The sequence below is a fragment of the Lissotriton vulgaris genome, chromosome 3_1, assembly GCF_964263255.1.
Source record: "Lissotriton vulgaris chromosome 3_1, aLisVul1.2, whole genome shotgun sequence".
NCBI classification, from domain to species: Eukaryota; Metazoa; Chordata; class Amphibia; order Caudata; family Salamandridae; genus Lissotriton; species Lissotriton vulgaris.
In genome coordinates, this window is record NC_141689.1 from 153729819 (window position 1) to 153749559 (window position 19741).

At 50.3% G+C, this 19741-nt stretch overlaps 1 protein-coding gene across 4 annotated transcripts in view; it reads right to left on the reverse strand.

The window, feature by feature from the left end:
- Positions 1–19741, reverse strand: part of UNC13B (unc-13 homolog B) — a 3024149-nt gene that overhangs the window by 439710 nt on the left and 2564698 nt on the right. For all 4 annotated transcript variants that reach the window (XM_086960243.1, XM_086960242.1, XM_086960241.1 and 1 more), the window contains one exon: positions 7478–7555. In XM_086960243.1, the coding sequence (XP_086816369.1) occupies positions 7478–7555 (78 nt within the window). The remainder of the gene's footprint in view (positions 1–7477; positions 7556–19741) is intronic.

Sequence of the window (19741 nt, forward strand, 5' to 3'; positions counted from 1 at the left end):
AGGGTCACTGCGTAAGCCAGCCAGAAAGTGGGAACGCAAAGAAAATAGATGGAATGGCAATGAAACTAATGGCAAAAGCTACGGTGCGACAGGTCACGCTGCCCTCAGAACCCCTGTAGGTGGCAGGTAAATATTTAAAACATTATTTTGTTGTACATGGTCTTCCATAGCGCTGTGCAGAAATATATGGGGAAATGTAAAGGAGAGGCAACATCTCTGTTACATGAGTGAATGGGTAACAGCGAACAGATTAGCGATAGAATCATACGGAAAAAGAACATTCAGGATTTTGTACACAACATTCTGTCAAATTGGGGCAGAACAACAACCATAATATATAAAACAAGCAGCATTGAAAGCGATCGCTTTCGCGAACGCTATTGTTAAACAAGCTCTCGGCATTGCTGTGGCGGGGGAGAGGGCGGGGGAGCTGTAGCCTTTGAAGTCTGATGTCTAGGCACAGACAAATGGTGGTGCGCGATGTGCACGCGGGGTGCGCGATGTGCACGCGGGGTACAGGGGAGCGGCAGCCTTTGAAGTCTGATGCGAGGCACAGACAAATGGTGGTGTGTTGTGTTGCTGGTGTGCACACGCCTGTCTCACATGAACTGCATGGAATCTGCAGCCGTTTTGGTAGACTTTTCTTTTCCACTTACTATAATTCTCGCCAGCAATATGGCAAGAACATTGGCAGGCGAGACCTAAGGAGTAAGAGTTCCAAAAGAGTAAACTCTTATGGAGGAATAGAAGGAAACAATCAGGGCAGTAGGTAGCAAGCTATGCTCCACGGGAGGACAAAGACATACTGGAGGGAGTAAAACAACAAATAGAGGCAGGGAATAGACAGCAAGCAAAAAACAAGACCAATGGTATGCAATGGGCCGACTGTATCCCTAGCTAAGCTTTCAGCATGTCATCAATATTTGTTTGCAAACAGAAAGCTGCCCTGTCTGGTAGGCTTTGACCGAATAACAAGCATTTGCAATGGAGTAGGTCTTGCAATTGCGAGATTTTGGGCTATTGGCATTGTAAATGACAATGCCTTTTATATATGTGTTTAAAAAACTTGCAATAATAAAAGGAATTGTCATTTATAATACCAATAGGTCAAAGTTTCTAAAATGCGAGACCTATTGCATTGCAAATGCTGGTTTGCTCTTACTGCCACTCTCTTGAAGTTCCTGAGTTTGATCAGTCAGGAGGGCTGGAGGCTCCTTTTGCACCATGTTTATGTCCTTGATTTGTCTGGCACAAATGTATTCAGTTAGCTGGCTGTGCTATTTGTACTCCTAGGCATTGTTGCCTATGTCTTCCTCCAGAAGAGGAGTCAACAAAGGGTTGGCTTCAGTCCTTGATCTGGTCCCAGCCATAGAAAGGGGTAATGCACAAGGAAACAATACCACCCAGACCAATGGGACAACTAAGTAAACCGGATAGGAAGGCATCCATGGGCTTCATTTCAGAACCAAGAACAGTATCTACGACACTATCTCCCATCCCTAATGCAGTTTTGAAAAGAAAGAAGAGTGTTTAGGTCTCGCCTAAGCAGCGCGTATGTGCTGCATACGAGGGGACCTCTAGTAATCGATCAGCTTTTCTCCCCAAAAACGTGCATGCTTTGCATTGCTTTCTATTACCTCACCTCTTTCATTGAGGAGGAAAATAGGAATGAGAAAGATAAATGAAACTTTAAAATACACAAAAAACTATAAGAACTAATTTAAAAAACCACACTGGATGACTAAACTTAGCAAAACAATTGACAACGTTCACAAATATACTAGTCAAAATCAACAACCAAAGGGATAACACATTCAGTACAAAATGTATTTCTTGTATTGGGCGGGACTGTTCCTCTAGTATGTGTGGTAAAAACCATCCTTGTGAAACGAGATCCTGAACGTTTGCCGGTACAACCATTTCATACTTTCATCTACTGTTCAATGTGTGCTCATCCTCACAACTTCTTCCTCAGACGTACACAATACACTCACTGCTGTCCACTGATCAACCTGACAACACAGGCATTTCCACACACGTCTTCCACCTTAGATACAAGACCATGCATTTAACCTCATTTTTACTACCCTAGACTTATGGTCCTCAATTCGTATCAAATCTCTTCCCATGAGATTACAGACACAAACCCCTTCGATCACGTCAAACCAGTTCTTGTTGTACATTCGAGTCTTCATGTCCCAGAAAATACATTTATACTCTTTGTCGTCCATTGCTACCCTACCTACCACTCTTGAAGGTATTCAACCAAACTAGGCAAATAATTTGCAACTCTTCTCCAGAGGAACCTGAAAGACACTATGCAGTGTTCCGAAAAGCCTAAAGAACAAGTTACTTACCTTCGGTAACGATATATCTGTAAGAAATAGTATTTAGTATTAGATTCCTTACCTTAGAATATCCCTGCGCGTCGGTAGGCATCGTCCACGGCTTCGCGTCCGTCATCGGCGTCGTTAGCGCCGGAATGACGTCGCCGGAATACTTAAACGCCGCCCTCGTGCGCTGACATCAGTTCTCATACACAGCTTTTCCGAGCCAGATACGCAGAGCCATGATAGAACCAACACTGGTGCCATAAAACTAGGGCCCTGAAAGGGGATGACCTTAACCCTAGATATCTGTTCGCAGAACCGGGGGAAAGGGTGGGTCGGTAAGGAATCTAATTCTAACTACTGTTTCTTACAGATATATCGTTACCGAAGGTAAGTAACTTGTTCATCTGAAAGAAACAGGTTAGTATTAGATTCCTTACCTTAGAATAGATACCCCAGCAATACCAACCCTGGTGGTGGGTCTGCAAACCAATAATCCCACCAGAAAGCCAAAGAAGCCATCCCTCCGGATTTGGCTGTCCAAGCAGTAGTGTCTTGCGAACGTGTGCAGCGAGGCCCACGTAGCTGTCTGACAGATGTACTGCAAGGGGACTCCCCGACCCAGGGCAATAGTAGCCGCCGTGGCCCGAGTGGAATGGGCCCTCAGCCCAACAGGAGGTTCCTTTTTAGCACACAAAACGACCCACCGAGAGATGGTCCATTTCTGCACCGCCCCGTCCCTTCTTAGCTCACACATAACCAAAAAAAGAGTTGGTCATCCACCCGGAACTGGCGTGTGCGATCCAGATAGAAGGAAAGTGCACGTTTTGGGTCCAGACGGTGGAGCCGCTCTTCCTCTTTAGAGGGATGCGGAGGCGGAAAGAAGGTGGGCAAGGTGATGGACTGCCCAATATGGAAGGCTGTGACTACCTTGGGTAGGAAAGAGGGTCTTGTCCGCAAAATAACCTTGTCCAGATGGACAGAGAGGAAAGGAGGTTTGTAAGAAAGAGCCTGGAGCTCACTCACTCTCCTGGCAGAGGTGATGGCAACCAGGAAAGCAGTCTTAAGGGTAAGAAGACGATAGGACAGTTGTGAAGTGGCTCGAAGGGAGCGCACATCAAATAAGTTAGTACAAGGTTCAAGTCACACTGAGGCATCACGAAAGGAACAGGGGGGAACATATGAGTGATGCCCTTCAAGAACCTATTTACAATGGGGGAATTGAACAAAGATGGCTGATCAGGTAGCCTTAAGAAGATTGAAAGGGCCGAAAGCTAGCCCTTGATAGTGCCCAGAGCAGAGCCCTGCTGGGCAAGAGAAAAAAGGAAGAGGAGAACATCAGAAAAAGGGGCATTGAGAGGATCCACAGCCTTTGCTGTGCACCATGCCACAAATCTGTTCAACCTGCAGGCGTATACCGACTTTGTGGAGGGACGCCTGGCTGCCAGAATCACAGTACAGACTTCAGGAGGTAAGTCAAATGGCCTCAACTCTCGCCGCTCAATCTCCAAGCATGGAGGTGGAGACTGGACAGGTTCGGGTGGAGGACCGTCCCCTACTGCTGTGACAGAAGGTCCTCCTGAAGAGGCAGACGAATCGGGGGATCGACTGACATACTGAGTAGCTCAAGATACCAGTACCTTTGCGCCCAGTCCTGAGCCACAAGGATGACTTGGGCCCGGTTGTGCTTGATTTTTTTCAGCACTCTGGGCAGAAGTGGTATAGGCGGAATGGCGTACAACAGACCGCAACTCCACTCGTGGCAAAAAGCGTCCCAGAGCGAGTGCCGCCTTGGAAATTCCAACGCGCAGAACTGATGACATTGAGCGTTCTCTTCGGTGGCGAATATTTATTTATTTATTTATTTATTTTAACTTATATTGCGCACAGCTACCCTCAATGGGTTTCCCGGCGTACCACATGGCGGTGGTGCTGTCCGTGAACACCTGCACTACACTCCCCCGGAAAGAGGGGAGGAATGCCTACAGTGCTAGACGAATTGCCCACAGCTCCAGAAGGTTGATATGGAGCCGGGACTCTGCCGGAGACCAGAGGCCTCTGATCTCCACCTCTCCCATGTGGCCTCCCCAGCCCTGGAGGGACGCGTCAGTCTCAACTTCGTGCTCCGGTTGGGGAAGGGAGAGGGATCTGCCGCTGACCCAATTGCGGTCCGTGAGCCACCACTGCAGCTGTCTCGCAGTGCCCTCCGAGATCAGGACATGGTCGGACAGGTTGCCCTGATGCTGGGCCCACTGAAACTTCAGGTCCCACTGCAGAGCCTGCATCCGCCACCGGGCGTGATGCACCAGAAGGATGCAGGAGGCCATCAGCCCCAGAAGCCGCAGCGTCAACCTGACCGAGACCCGGGATAAAGGCTGAAAGATTGGAATCAGAGCCTGAATATCCCGGACCCGCTGTTCGGGAGGATAAACCCGTAACTGCGCCGAGTCGAGGACCGCTCCGATGAAGAGGAGCTTCCAAGAGGGGCACAAGGGTGACTTTGGCACATTGATGGAAAACCCCAGCAGGTGCAGGAGGTCCGCCGTTGTCTGGAGGTGGCTGACGACTGTCTGGAGCGAGCCCGCCTTTAACAACCAGTCTTCGAGGTAGGGAAAGACTGAAACCCCTAACCTGCGCAGGTGAGCTGTGACCACCGCCAACACTTTCGTGAACACCCGTGGGGCGCTGGTAAGGCCGAAGGGGAGCATGGTAAACTGAAAGTGCTCATGGCCTACCGTGAACTGCAGGTAGCGCCGGTGGGCCGGCAGGACGGGGATGTGGAAATAAGCGTACTGCAAGTCAAACGCTACCATCCAGTCTCCTGGGTCCAGGCCAACTAAGACCTGAGCCAATGTCAGCATTTTGAACTTCTCCTTCCGGAGGAAGTCGTTGACGTTCCGTAGGTCCAAGATAGGGCGCAGGCCCCCTTTGCCCTTCTTGGGTACCAGAAAGTAGTGGGAGTAACAACCACGACCTACTTTAGGTCCAGGAACGCGCTTGATGGCCCCCTTGGGCAAGAGGGCCGTAACTTCCTCCTGCAGAAGTTGCAAGTGATCCCCCGACATGCGGTGGTACTGCGGTGGCATGGCTGGAGGGGTCGTCTCTAAGGGGAGGGAGTGGCCCCTTCGGACGATTTGCAGCACCCACCTGTCCGAAGTGATGGTGCGCCAGTGGAACAGGTGATGGCGAACTCTGCCTTCCACTGGCGTGGAATGGGCCTGAAAGCTCGGACTAGGAAGGGTTTGAGGCAGATGAAGCGGGAACGGATGTGGACTGACCGTCTGTCTGGCCCCCTGCTCCGCCACGGTGGAATGCACGTCTGCGACCACATTGAGGTTGTTTCTGCGGCCTGTGGCTGGTCGAACGTGCGGGGGTGCCCCTTCCGTGGCCACGAAAGGAGCGAAAAGCAGAAGTTTGCTGGTGCTGGGCCGACAGGCCTAAGGACTTGGCCGTAGCCCTGGAGTCCTTAAAGCGCTCCAGAGCGCTATCTGCCTTGTCGCCAAAGAGGCGACGGCCATCAAAAGGCAAGTCCATGAGAGTGCTCTGGACATGCCCCGAAAAGTTGGTGTACCTCAGCCAGGCATGACGACGAATCGCCACCATCGTTTCAATCGCTCTCTCTGGAGTCCGTGGTGTCTAGTCCACATCGAATGGAGTACCGTGCTGCATCCGGCCCCTCAGCAAGAGCTGAGGCGAGCCGGATTGGCCTCCTCCGGACACTGGAGCAGCACGTCCGCCACTGTATCCCACAGAGAGTGGGTGTAACAGCCCAAAAGGCATGCAGTATTAATGCACCACAACCCTAGACTGACAGAGGAAAACAGTTTCTTGACAAACTGTTCTAGCCTTCTGGATTCCCTGTCCGGGGGTGCGGTAGGGAATGCGGTTTGGGACGTGGAGGCCTGGATAACCAGGCTCTCAGGGGTGGGATGGGTGGACAGAAAGCAGCGGTCGCCCGGACCTGGGCGGTGGCGCCAGGCCACGTTCCGATCCACAGCAGGAACTGTGGTGGACTTGGACCAAGTGCCCATCAGAACATCAGTGAGGGCCTCATTAAACTGCAGCAGAGGCTCCAAAGAGCTTACTGGCGGTTGAAGCACCTCGGTGAGGAGGCTGGTGCTCACGGCCGCAGCAGGGAGCTCAAGGCCCAGGGCCGGGGCCACCTTGTACAGCACCACAGTATAATTTGCTCCCTCCTCCATAGCCACGGAAGGAGGAGAGATAAAACCAGTGTCCGGCAAAGTGTCTAGATCACTGGCCTCCCCTAGCTCATCTGCCCAGTCCTGACTTAACTGACACTGCTGTGCCAGAGGGTCCTCAGACCCCTCAAAGTCCTCCCCTTCATCCGGTCCTGATAAACAGGCAAAAATGAGGGAGTCGGGTATAGGTGAAAAGCTCACCAGTCGGTGTCGGAGTCGGCGCTGAGCGGCGCCGCTCCGACGCCGAGCCCGGGCAGGTGCTGGGGACGGCGTCTTCCGAGGACGGCACCGGAGGTGGCTCCGAGGGGGTAGGCGCCAGCGGAGGAGTCGTAAGGTCAACTGGTGTCGACCGGGATCCAGGCCTGGATCCCACGGGGTCCTGCGGCGCCGGGACTTAAGTCACCGGCGGCACCAAGGCCGAAGCCGCCGGCAAAACAGGGCTAGGATCCCCAGTCGGACCCGCGGGGCCCAAAGGCGCGCCATTGGGTCTCGACGGCAGGAAGAGACTCCTCATGGCCACTTGGATCCAGACGATCGAAAATGACTGCAGCTCCGTGACCGGTCCCTCGACTTCCTCCTCGACCGGGACCTAAAGCGGCACAGAGCCGACTGTCAGATCTCGAGGAGCTTACGGGAATGCTCCCGCCTAGCCTTCGACGTCAAGGCCCAGCCTGACGTCAGCGCGCGAGGGCGGCGTCTAAGTACTCCAGCAACGTCATTCCGGCAAATATGACGCTGACGACGGACGCGGAGCCACAAGACGATGCCTACCGACGCGCCGGGGTACTGCTGATGAAAACTTTCTGGATCCAGTCTCACGCCAGGGGATATTCTAAGGTAAGGAATTTAACACTAACGTGTTTCTTTCAGATCATCTTATTAGGCTCCTATGTCTACTGGCAGTACAGATAAGGACTAGCTGCTACAGTGTCTTCAATGCATGCTTACCTCCTTCCCCCCCATGGCTTCAAACATCTTCTCCAGCTGCACCCTCAGCTGCTGGATGTTGTTCATCAGGATGCAGGGCTGGCAAAAAGAAGAAGAACCAGTTACTGTGGCAGTCATCACAGCCAAGGGCTGATACATTACTGTTGAGACATCATACTACAACAGAGCTTCTTGTTCAATACTAGCTCCACTCGAAATCTCAGGCAGAGTGAGGCCCAAGTATAGAGGACACTGGTAACACATCAATACAAGGTCCACTCGTGCTACAGGGCACTGGTCACACATCAATACTAGGTCAATTTATGTTACAGGGCACTGGTCACGCATCAATACTAGGTCTACTCGTGCTACAAGACACTGGCCATGCATCAATAGTAGGCCCACTCGTGCTACAGGGCACTGCTCACACATCAATACTAGGTCCACTCGTGCTACAGGGCACTGGTCACAAATCAATACTAGGTCCACTTGTGCTACAGGGCACTGGTCACTCATCAATACTAGGTCCACTCATGCTACAGGGCACTGGTCACACATCAATACTAGGTCCACTCGTGCTACAGGATCCTGGTCACACATCAATACTAGGTCCACTCATGCTACATCAATCCTAGGTCCACTTGTGCTACAGGGCACTGGTCACACTCCAATACTAGGTCCATGCATGCTACGGGGCACTGATCACACATCAATACTAGGTCCACTCATGCTACAGGGCACTGGTCACACATCAGTACTAGGTCCACTCGTGCTACAAGGCCCTAGGCACACATCAATACTAGGTCCACTTATGCTACAGGGCACTGGTCACGCATCAATACTAGATACTCGTGCTACAGGGCCCTGGTCACACATCTATACTAGGTCCACTCGTACTACAGGGCCCTGGTCACACATCAACACTAGGTCCACTCATGCTACATCAATCCTAGGTCCACTTGTGCTACAGGGCACTGATCACACATCAATACTAGGTCCACTCATGCTACAGGGCACTGGTCACACATCAATACTAGGTCCACTCGTGCTACAAGGCCCTAGGCACACATCAATACTAGGTCCACTTATGCTACAGGGCACTGGTCACGCATCAATACTAGATACTCTCGTGCTACAGGGCCCTGGTCACACATCTATACTAGGTCCACTCGTACTACAGGGCCCTGGTCACACATCAATACTAGGTCCAGGCATGCTACAGGGCACTGGCCATACATCAATACTAGGTCCACTCATGCTACAGGGCACTGGTCACACTCCAATACTAGGTCCACTCGTGCTACAGGGCCCTGGTCACACATCAATACTAGGTCCAGGCATGCTACAGGGCACTGGTCACACATCAATACTAGGTCCACTCATGCTAAAGGGCACTGGTCACACTCCAATACTAGGTCCACTCGTGCTACAGGGCCCTGGGCACACATCAATACTAGGTCCACTCATGCTACGGGCACTGGTCACACATCAATACTAGGTCCACTCGTACTACAGAACATTGATCACACATCAATACTAGGTCCACTCATGATACATGGCCCTGGTCACACATCAATACTAGGTCCACTCGTGCTACAGGGCCCTGGTCACACATCAATACTAGGGCCACTCGTACTACAGGGCCCTGGTCACACATCAATACAAGGTCCACTCGTGCTACAGGGCACTGGTCACACATCAATACTAGGTCTACTCGTGCTACAGAACACTGGTCACACATCAATACTAGGTACTCTCCTGCTACAGGGCCCTGGTCACACATCAATACTAGGTCCACTCGTGCTACAGGGCACTGGTCACACTTCAATACTAGGTCCACTCATGATACAGGTTACTGGTCACACATCAATACTAGGTCCACTCGTGCTACAGGGCACTGGTCAAGCATCAATACTAGGTACTCTCGTGCTACAGGGCCCTGGTCACACTTCAATACTAGGTCCACTCGTGCTACAGGGCACTGATCACACTTCAATACTAGGTGCACTCGTGCTACAGGGCACTGGTCAAGCATCAATACTAGGTACTCTCGTGCTACAGGGCCCTGGTCACACTTCAATACTAGGTCCACTCGTGCTACAGGGCACTGGTCACACTTCAATACTAGGTCCACTCATGCTACGGGCACTGGTCACACATCAATACTAGGTCCACTCGTGCTACAGGGCACTGGTCAAGCATCAATACTAGGTCCACTCATGATACCTGGCCCTGGTCACACATCAATACTAGGTCCACTCGTGCTACAGGGCACTGGTCAAGCATCAATACTAGGTACTCTCGTGCTACAGGGCCCTGGTCACACTTCAATACTAGGTCCACTCGTGCTACAGGGCACTGATCACACTTCAATACTAGGTGCACTCGTGCTACAGGGCACTGGTCAAGCATCAATACTAGGTACTCTCGTGCTACAGGGCCCTGGTCACACTTCAATACTAGGTCCACTCGTGCTACAGGGCACTGGTCACACTTCAATACTAGGTCCACTCATGCTACGGGCACTGGTCACACATCAATACTAGGTCCACTCGTGCTACAGGGCACTGGTCAAGCATCAATACTAGGTCCACTCATGCTACGGGCACTGGTCACACATCAATACTAGGTCCACTCATGCTACGGGCACTGGTCACAAATCAATACTAGGTCTACTCGTGCTCTCAGGCAGAATCCCCCTCCTGTGTGAGGCTCAAGCAAACAAAACACTGGTCACACATTAATACTAGGTCCACTCGTGCACGCAGGCACCATCTCCCGAGTGAAGTTCAAGCAAACGGGACACAGGTCAAACATCTTCACTACAGGCTACATGGCCATGGATTGACACTAGTGGCGATCACATTAATGGGAAACCATGCAAGTAAAAATAAACTAAGCCAATGAGGCCTGTGAGATATGCCTTTCATTTCTGGGACTTGATAGATAAAAGTATTCCTTCTGGTGCTCTACCATAACGATATATTTGTTTACACGTTTCCATACATTCTTTATCACATAGATGTTAGTTACTTAAATGTAAGTTTTTTGATTAGATCCGGGCGTTTTATTCTTCACTGTAAAATCAGTAATTTCGAGAACATCTGGTCAGACACCAGATTCTTTAAATAGACTATGCTGTCACGTTCATATCCACTACCATATGTCTAAGATCATACCGCATGTTTTCTTTATTCCATGAGATACCGAATATACATTAATGAAACAAATTATTTGCTAAGACTATTACTTGAACAGGAATCAATGGACCTTGCAAAAATTCATAAAAAACAAATACCATCAGATTATTTGCTAAGGATAGGGGTCTTATGTATATATTTTGGCGGTGGTGGTCAGCCCGTCCACTGCCAGGGTGACTGAGTTAATTACGCCGTTGCTCTGACGTAGATGCCATCTGCCAAATTTAGAAATGCCCGCCAGTGCAGAGGACATTTCTGGCATTGGCATGAACAGCAGTCATGCCATGGCGGTTCCTGTCAATTCATTGTCATTTTGCTATACGGCTTCCTCGAGGTGACAGAGTCGTATGGCAAACTTTCCACCGTTTTTTATTCTCAAATAGAAAATACCAATGCGGAATTTTTGTTTTGAAAATAATGAAAAAAATCTCTCGCCCTCTGGAGTTTCGTCCCAAGTCCAGCAGGGGGCATTGAGCAGGTTTTTCCTGTCGCTAACGGGCATTTAAAACCAGCTATATGCCAGCCCATTTAAATTACCCGACAGCCCTTACTCCATCGGGTGCCTGAGAAGTTTGAGCAGGGCGCAGACAGAGTAGTCTCTGCCGTTGTTAAACTATGGTCCAACCCATTTGAATCGGACGGGAGGACCATAGGTTTGGCGGGGGGGGGGTGGGGGGGGGGGGGGGGGGGTGGTACCCTTGCGACTGACTTCCCTCTCCGGCAACATCTAAATCGGCCCCAGTGTCTTTAAATATGCTTTCATTGGTGAATAATTACCTCAACGCATAGTTACAAATAACAAATGACCACATGTGCTGATAACAAGAAGGAAAGACTTTCGGAGTTAACAAAGCCTGAATTTCGTGAATGCCCAGGCAGATGGCAGACACAGGCCTGGGGCAGCAAGTAGCAACATGGGTGCCTGCACTCATGGGTCTTTAGCAACCTTCTTTATCTGAGAATGTCGGTTTTCAGTCGAAGCTGCACGGGGAGGAAATTCCACAAAGCTGATTCTTGCAAACAAAGGGTTCTTCCTCCAAATTTCTTAGAGCAGAAGAATTGTAAAATAGGCAGTATATTGTGGATTGCGCGTCTTAATATCACTCATCGATAGTAATGGTTGACCAGTTTTGCTAATTAAATGGTGCACGAACAAAGTATGCGTTGTGGATGACACAAAGGTATAAGAAGTTTATCCTTTTCATGGGAGCCACCATGATACAATAATAACGACTGAGCCAAACAGAGACAAGAATCATGATTCTCATTTCGTCGAGGATTGAAAACGGATTTGATGAGGAGGTCGATGTATACAGGGTGCAGCAGTAAACCAGAAAAGGGATTCTCACTGCAGGGATCATGGCAATGTTCTGCGAAGGTGGAGACGTGGAAGAAGAAAACAAGTTACTTACCTGTAACTTTGGTTCTCCAGTATTGGAAACTTTCATAGATTCCCATGCTTGAATCATTCCCCGTCGTCAAGATGGGAGTCCCCGGTATACATAAAATAGCAATAGAAACCTTTACAAACAAGCATTTACAATGCAATAGGTCTCGCATTAGTAAAGTTTGAGCTATTGGTATTGTAAATGACAATTTTTTTATTTATGTTTTGTTTTTGAAAATAGCTAAATTAATAGCTATGTCATTTACAATGCTAATAGTTATAACTTTCGCAAATGCGACACCTATAGCATTTCTAATGCAATATGTTTTGTATTTACGTGACTTAGATGTATTGATATTACAAATAACAATGGCTGTTAATTTTTTCAAAAAATTAATACTTAAATAAGTTATTGTCATTTATAATGGCAATAGCTTAAACTTTTGTTAATAACTTTTGTGAAGATTATGTTCAGAGTATTTTATTGTGACGAAAATCCAAGAACAGAAGGGATAATTTAACATATTTTTGTTACATTAGTAATAAAGCTTGAAACATTGACAGAACATATTTGAACCAGTTGTTGAATGGTTGCACAGAGGGTGAGTGGGTGTGAGGGTTAGGGGGTGTGAGGGTGAGGGGGTGTGAGGGTGGGGGTGAGGGGGTGTGTGGGTGAGGGGGTGGGGGTGTGAGGGGGTGTGAGGGGGGTGAGGGTGTGAGGGGGGTGAGGGTGTGAGGGGGGTGAGGGTGAGGGGGTGAGGGGGTGAGGGTGTGTAAAGGTGAGGGGGGTGAGGGGGTGTGAGGGTGAGGGGGTGAGAGGGTGTGGGGGTGAGAGGGTGAGAGGGTGAGGGGGAGTGAGGGGGGTGAGGGGGGTGTGAGGGTGAGGGGGTGTGAGGGGGGTGAGGGGGAGGGGTTGTGAGGGTGAGGGGGTGTTAGGGTGAGGGGGGATGGGGGGGTTAGGGTGAGGGGGTGTTAGGGTGAGGGGGTGTGAGGGTGAGGGGGTGTGAGGGTGAGGGGGTGTTAGGGTGAGGGGGTGTGAGGGTGAGGGGGTGTGAGGGTGAGGGGGTGTGAGGGTGAGGGGGTGAGGGGGTGAGGATGAGGGTGTGTGAGGGTGTGTGAGGGTGAGAGGGTTGTGAGGGTGAGGGGGGTGAGGGGTGTGCCCTGAGGAAGAAGACTGAGCTCCGGACACTGAGGAGTACCTAAGTGGAAAGCTTGATGCCTCTGCCAATATCTTTAGAAGAAATTCAACAGATCACAGAATTCGAGGACTGCTTAAAGGTGGCCGTCCATGCAGTGAGAGGTGGGCGGTGGGCCTCCCTTAGTAACAACTTATTCCAGAGGACTGGGGAAGTACAACAAATTCAGAGGTCCCTCCTTCATGAACATTTATGAGCTTGCAGAATCACCGGATGAATGCCTCCTCCATGGAATTTGACTGGTGAACCACAACGAGATGAAAATGCGAGTGGTACACCTTGCCAACAATGGTCATCAGGGTACAATTAAGACTAAGAGCCTCATACAAATCAAAAACAGGTTTCCTCATTCATATGACAAAGTGGAACAGGATGTGCCAGGCCACCAGCCAATCAGAATCTCCAACGTTCGTCATCACTGAGGCAATACCTGAAGGCCCCTGGATCAAAACAAGTGCTGACTTTAGGAGTTTGCCTGACAGCAAACATGTGTTGGTACTAATTGAGGATTACTCAATATACCCATAACTGGAGGTAATAAACAAAACTGCAGGAGAGGAAACGATCCCCAAAATAAAAATAAAACAATAGTCATGTGTGGCCACTCCACAAATTCCTCACCGATGGACTTCTATTCCAGAGTCGGGTATTAGCAGACGACTTCCGTCGCAATGCATCAAAACACCACATAATCACACTGAGGTGGCTGCAGGGAAATGGTCTATGCAAACCTTAGTCAAGGTGGTCTGCATCGCAAAGCCAATTCTTAGCATGCAGAATGAACGATACACCGTTCTAAAAAGAATAATCGCCAGACACCTCACAGTCCCACCCGAAAAACTCCAAGTCAACAGTGCTTTGGGTGGAAAGAGACTCAATATCACACCACTCCTGCTGAAAGCCAGATCTGGAGTACGAGAAAATTACCAAAAGGAAATGAATAAACTAATGAACAATGACGAGTGAAGGCATCCAGTCTGACAATAGGAGACTCTGTTGTTCCAAGACTGCCAGGCAGACAGCAAGTTCTAGTTGTCCTTCGAACCCAATCTGTGGGCGGTATCCTGACGATGGGACATGATGGTGACAGTGAAAATGATTTTGCTATCGTCTGGTCACTGCGCATGTGCGTTGGAGCCAGTTCCTTTGGGTGGGACTTCCGTCTTCGGAAGTCCCGTGCACACGCCCACGGAGTGCCTGAGAGCGGGGCTCCCATGCCCGAGGGAGAGCCCCGGCTACAGAAGTCCCGAATGGTGGTAAGTGGGGCTTAGTTCTAGGGGGGAGGAGGGTGCGCTTGTGTGTGTGTGTGTGTGTATGTGTGCGATGGCGGCGGGGGGAGGAGGGTCTTTGTATGTGTGCGTGCGTGTAGGTGCGCTAGTGTGTGTGTAGGTGCGGCGGGGACGGGGGTGTGTGTGTGCCTGTGTATGCGTGTGGCTGTGTATGTGTGTGGCTGTGTATGTGCGCATGCGTGAATGTGGGTGCGCGTGCACGCAGTCAAATCCAGCACAAGAGAAGCGCGTGGCACCCTTTTGTCCCTCATTCCCCCGAGACGGGCAGCTATAAATCTCCAGCTGGACGCATCCTTCGGATGCAGTACCAGCGAGACCTAAAAATGAAACAAGGCCTAGGCCCCTTCTAGTTTTGTAACATATCCACCTCTTTTTATAAAAGAGACCAAATAAAATGAACAACCAATCAGATTAGCCTCACCCTCTAGAACCTTTCTGAGAGAACCTCAGACACTCGGATTTTCATAGCGGTTGTTTAACAATATAACTGAAGATGCTGAGCTTTCCCAGGGGAGGAGGGTGGGTCGCATGGGAACCTCTGAAAGTTTACAATATTGGAGACCAAAGTTAGAGGTAAGTAACTTGTTTTCTTACTCCAGTATTGGAACTTTCATAGATTCCCATGCTTGAATCAGAGTAGCTAGCAGTTATAAGCACATTTTTTGAACTTTTATTCCTTATTTATCTATTATTGATTATTAAAACAGAAAGTAAGGACCATTTATATATCCCATGTTCGAGAATGCCTCATCTGAAAACGCGGTCGTTTCTTGCCTAAGCTTTCCTGCAGGCTTTGCTAGTATGTGTATTGGTCGTCTGGTTTTGGAGCAGCAGGGCCAGCTGGGTCAGACCTGGCTGGAGAGAGAGATCAGTATTAAGAGCATGGGGAGGGGTGACTCTTTGATCTGAGCAAGGCCGTGCCCGGCAAGGTGAATGATGGCTTCACCTTCCACGGGGCGTCTGATAGACCCCCTCATTCTGTGAGGGCAGGATGTCGCTGTAGGAGGGTGGATACCTGACTATGGTTACCCCCAACTTTTTGCCTGGTGTTTTGCTGGTTTTCCGACTTAGCTGACCTGAGACCCTGCTATTCAGGGCCCCAGGCCTACTGCTCTCTCTGTAAAATGGATTCCATGACCTTAGGTACATATCTAATTGGATACTGAGTCACCTTATCAGTCCCTGTACAGTGTACCTTAGGTACCCAGGGCATAGGTGTACCCAGTGCCTACCAGGGGCTGCAGCATGTATTATGCCACCCCTGGCTGGCCATCCAAATCTGACACAACTGGCTGCACGACAGCTGGGGCAAGGTGGTGTAATCACCCTTTGCTTTAGATATAGTATACCTATATCTAACCCTACAATGGACACATGTATTCCTATCAGTCACTCCTATGGCAGGCCTTATCAATCCTGAAGGCAGAGTGCTTGGAATTATGTGAGATGGTGCTCTGGCATGAGCTGAGCCCGTTTGCAGCTTGCGGAACCAAGTCCTAATAGCTGTTCCATGATAACGCGTACCATATACTCTTAAGTGCATTATAATCCTCGCGGTTATTTGCCAACTTTGGTATCGCTTTATCAAAACATGTCGAGTAAGGTGTCATACGAATTGGAATACTAACCCCTCGCCAATTCTGGTGACGGGGTTAGGATTCCACCCTTCTAGAGGGACACGACATGTATGTAACTGTGAACCCCGGTTAAAGTTAACTCGAGCCTCAGCATCACAAAATGGATACTGCCACCACAGACACAAGTCTGACCTCCTGCTGCTGGGAGTCCTTCCAGCGAGGAGAGCTTGGACAAAGGGTTTCCTGTCAGGGGCGGTGCTAGCACCATCCCAGACAGGGTTTTGTGTATCCTAGGTAGGCAGGGCTGAATAGGAAGGTGACTGCAAGTGGCACCCCGGTGCTCACTATGCATCTGCCGGCTTGAACCAGTTCCAGGGGCACACCAGCCCCTGAGCTGGGGAAAGTCCGGACAAGGGAGAGGGGTGTAACCACCCCCCTTCCTGGTCCCACCCATGGGCAGGACCTAGTCGCGTACCAGCCCCTTTCTTTAGAATAAAGGTAGGAGCGGGGACCCTTCCAAAGTAGATCATCTTTGAATCCTGAAACTACTTTCTACGAAAGGAACTCAAGACTTCTTCTCAAGATTTCTCCCTTGTGACTAAGGAGTAGTCACCCTGCAGCAGCAGGCACCAACTAAGTATCTTGCGGTTTGCTGAAACGTCCTTGCTCCGGAACCAGACTGCCTAGCTCGACGAGACCCTACTCCCTGCCCTCTCTGACCTCAACCTGCCTCTACAGCACAGCTGAGAACCGTGGGTGCGACGAGACCAGAGGACGCGGCGATCATCAGAACCAGCACGACACTGAACCAGCACTACCACAGAGGGACCCTCGAGTGGGTGCACTGGGGTAAGAGAAGCCCCAACCCCAAGCAGCACGAGCACCGAAGTCCAGCCCCCCAGCATCCAAAAGATCTGCGTGGGGCCCTTTTGCTCCTGGGTTGCTGCTACGTTGTCCGGTCACTTGCCCGTTGACTAGTGACCCTCCAGACGACGTCCTACGTTTGTTTCACCGCTGGTCTAGCTCCTCTAGACTGGCCCTAGTCTCCTCCTGAAGGGGACCTTCCTCGGACCCTCCTGGTCCACCCAAGACGCCATTTTGTGTCGTCACGTGGGCTTGCCGTAGCCAAGGCTTGTTGCCCCCTTCACCGGATCCAGCATCGCCAGCAGCAGATATCCGACGTGGGACAACTCGCAGACCTCCAGCCTGGTCGACATCAGCGCCCCTGGTCCGTGCAGCAGCAGAATCCAGTGTCACCTCTTCACCTGGCTGAGTGACCTCGTCCGGTGCCATCCTGGTGCCCACCTAATCACTGGTTAGTGATTCAGAACTTGGTCCCCTCTGCTTACAGGTACTCTTCTTCACTGATCCGTCCCCGGATCAGCCCGGCATCTTCACTGGTCGCCTGCCAGCAACTTCCACTTCAGGCTCCTGGTTCGTCAACGAGGATTCCCAACGACACTTGAACCGTATGCAGCCGCAGCACCTGGGCTAGGTAAACCGAGTACCACGGTGCTCCAGCGTAGAACAACTCTCTAAGTGTCTAGATCCACTTTCGTTTTTGACCTACCTAGTCGGGTTTGCCTGAGAAGACTAACTTTGCATTTTGCTAGTATCCATAGACTTTGTCCCGCATTACGCGTGAGAGTTTCCACTCTGCACACGACGCTCCTAGGCCTCCTGCTTCTAATCTAAGGGTTCAGCATTGTAGGCCTAGCGATTCTAAAGTCTCTGAGAGTAGTACTTACCTGCTAGTAATTTCGCATTCCACTTCCATAGTATATGGTTTTTCGTGCCCCTCGGGCATTTGTGTAAATTGTGCGACTTTCAGTATTTCTTTAAGAGTTTTGTATTGTGCTTAGCTCCCTGTCCTCATAAAGAGTCCAGGGCTGTTGTGTTATAAATAAATATCCTTTTATTTTCATAACAACTTGTGTGGTGTCCTTTCACTTGGTGTTCAAGGGGTATATGTGATGGTATAACAGCTGGCTTAACACGCCCTCTAGAGTTTAGCCTAAAGACTGCTCTTGTCCATGCTACTAGGATAGCTGGTCTATAAGGTTGACTACAACCAATCATCAATAAGGGTCGTTTGGAATGATACACAGTGATCACTAGAATAGTGAGCACTACATATCAGGCCAACTTCTCACAGTCGCCTCGTAAACCAAGTGCTCCCAGACACCACCAAACTGGTTCTGACTGGATTGAGTGATTTGTGAATTTAGAGAACAAAGACTTTTTAGGTATGAAATGCTGTGCTGGAAGTTTGTTCAAGTGTGTCAAGAGGAAATTCTGTCCGAGTGAACAAAGGAAAGGACTTTGAAAACTTTCCCCAAGCTTGCTGAAGAAACTACCAGAGGGCCTGAATTGAGAGCACCTCCTGATGAAGTCTCAGGGACATTAGACTTCACCCCGTCATCCATCGGAATTCCTGTGCGAGGAATTCTGCTTGCAGGTGAGGCCTCCGTGATCCGGAGCCTCTAGGTCTACTGTGAGGAACACAGACTGAAAAGCCTTGCTGAATCTGTGGGGGCCGCTGCAGCTTCTGCCGCTGAGAGCCCACCCGAATTTGAACCATCAAAACCTTTGCTGAATCTATGTGGGCCACTGCAGCTAAGAGAGCTGCCGCTGCTGAGAGCCCGCCCGAATTTGAACCATCGAAACCTTTGCTGAATCTGTGTGGGCCGCTGCAGCTAAGAGAGAGAAGCCGCCGCTGAGAGCCCGCCTGAATTAGAGCCTTCTGAACCTTCGCTGAATCTTTGTGGGCCGCTTCAGCTAAGAGAGTGCTGTAGCCGCTGAGTGCCCACACCTTTGCCAATTTTGCATCATTGTGATTCGTCCTGTGGGCCGCCGCAGCGAAGAGGGAGCTGCTGCGGTTGAGTGCCCACACTTTTGCCAAGTTTGCACCATCGTGATCCGTCCTGTGGGTCGCCACAGCTAAGAGAGAGCTGTGGCTGCTGAGTGCCTGCATCTTGTTCACCAGTGTCAAGGATTGTCGCTATCGTCACATGGGCCGCAACAGCTAAGAGAGAGCTGCTGCCGCTGAGAGCCCACCACAGAGCTGCAAGACAAGAGTCATCGCCACCACCAGCCCGGGTCGTCGCAGCCATGTGCAGCTGCCGCCGAGAGCCTGCATGTTCCTGAGTGCCTTAATCATTGTGGGTGCACACTGGGGCCCCTGCAGCCAAAGACTTGTGGCCGCTCGAAGTCAGCCTATCACCGTTTCCGCTTCTTTGAGAAGCTGCGTGCTGTGTCCTAGTTCAACAGCAGGTATCTGGTGCGCACCGGGTTGCGTAGGCCCCAGCCTTGAACTCAGTCAGTGTCACATTCTGGTGAATAGGTTATTGTCTTTTTGAGTCCCTACTAGTTTACGTGCATTGTAGCTTGTTAAAACGCTTTGAAAGTCTTGAGTTAAACCTTAGATAAAGATATTATTTTTCTATACCCACCTGGGTTGTGTCCTTTTGTGGTGTCGTTACTGCCTTATTGTGCATGGTCATAAATGCTTTACACACTGCCTCTGAGATAGGCTTAACTACTCGTGCTACGTTACCACAGGGTTGAGCAGGGGTTGTCAAAGGGGGTAACCCACTTGCCCTGACTTAGGAAGAACGGTCCCTATTTGGACATTGG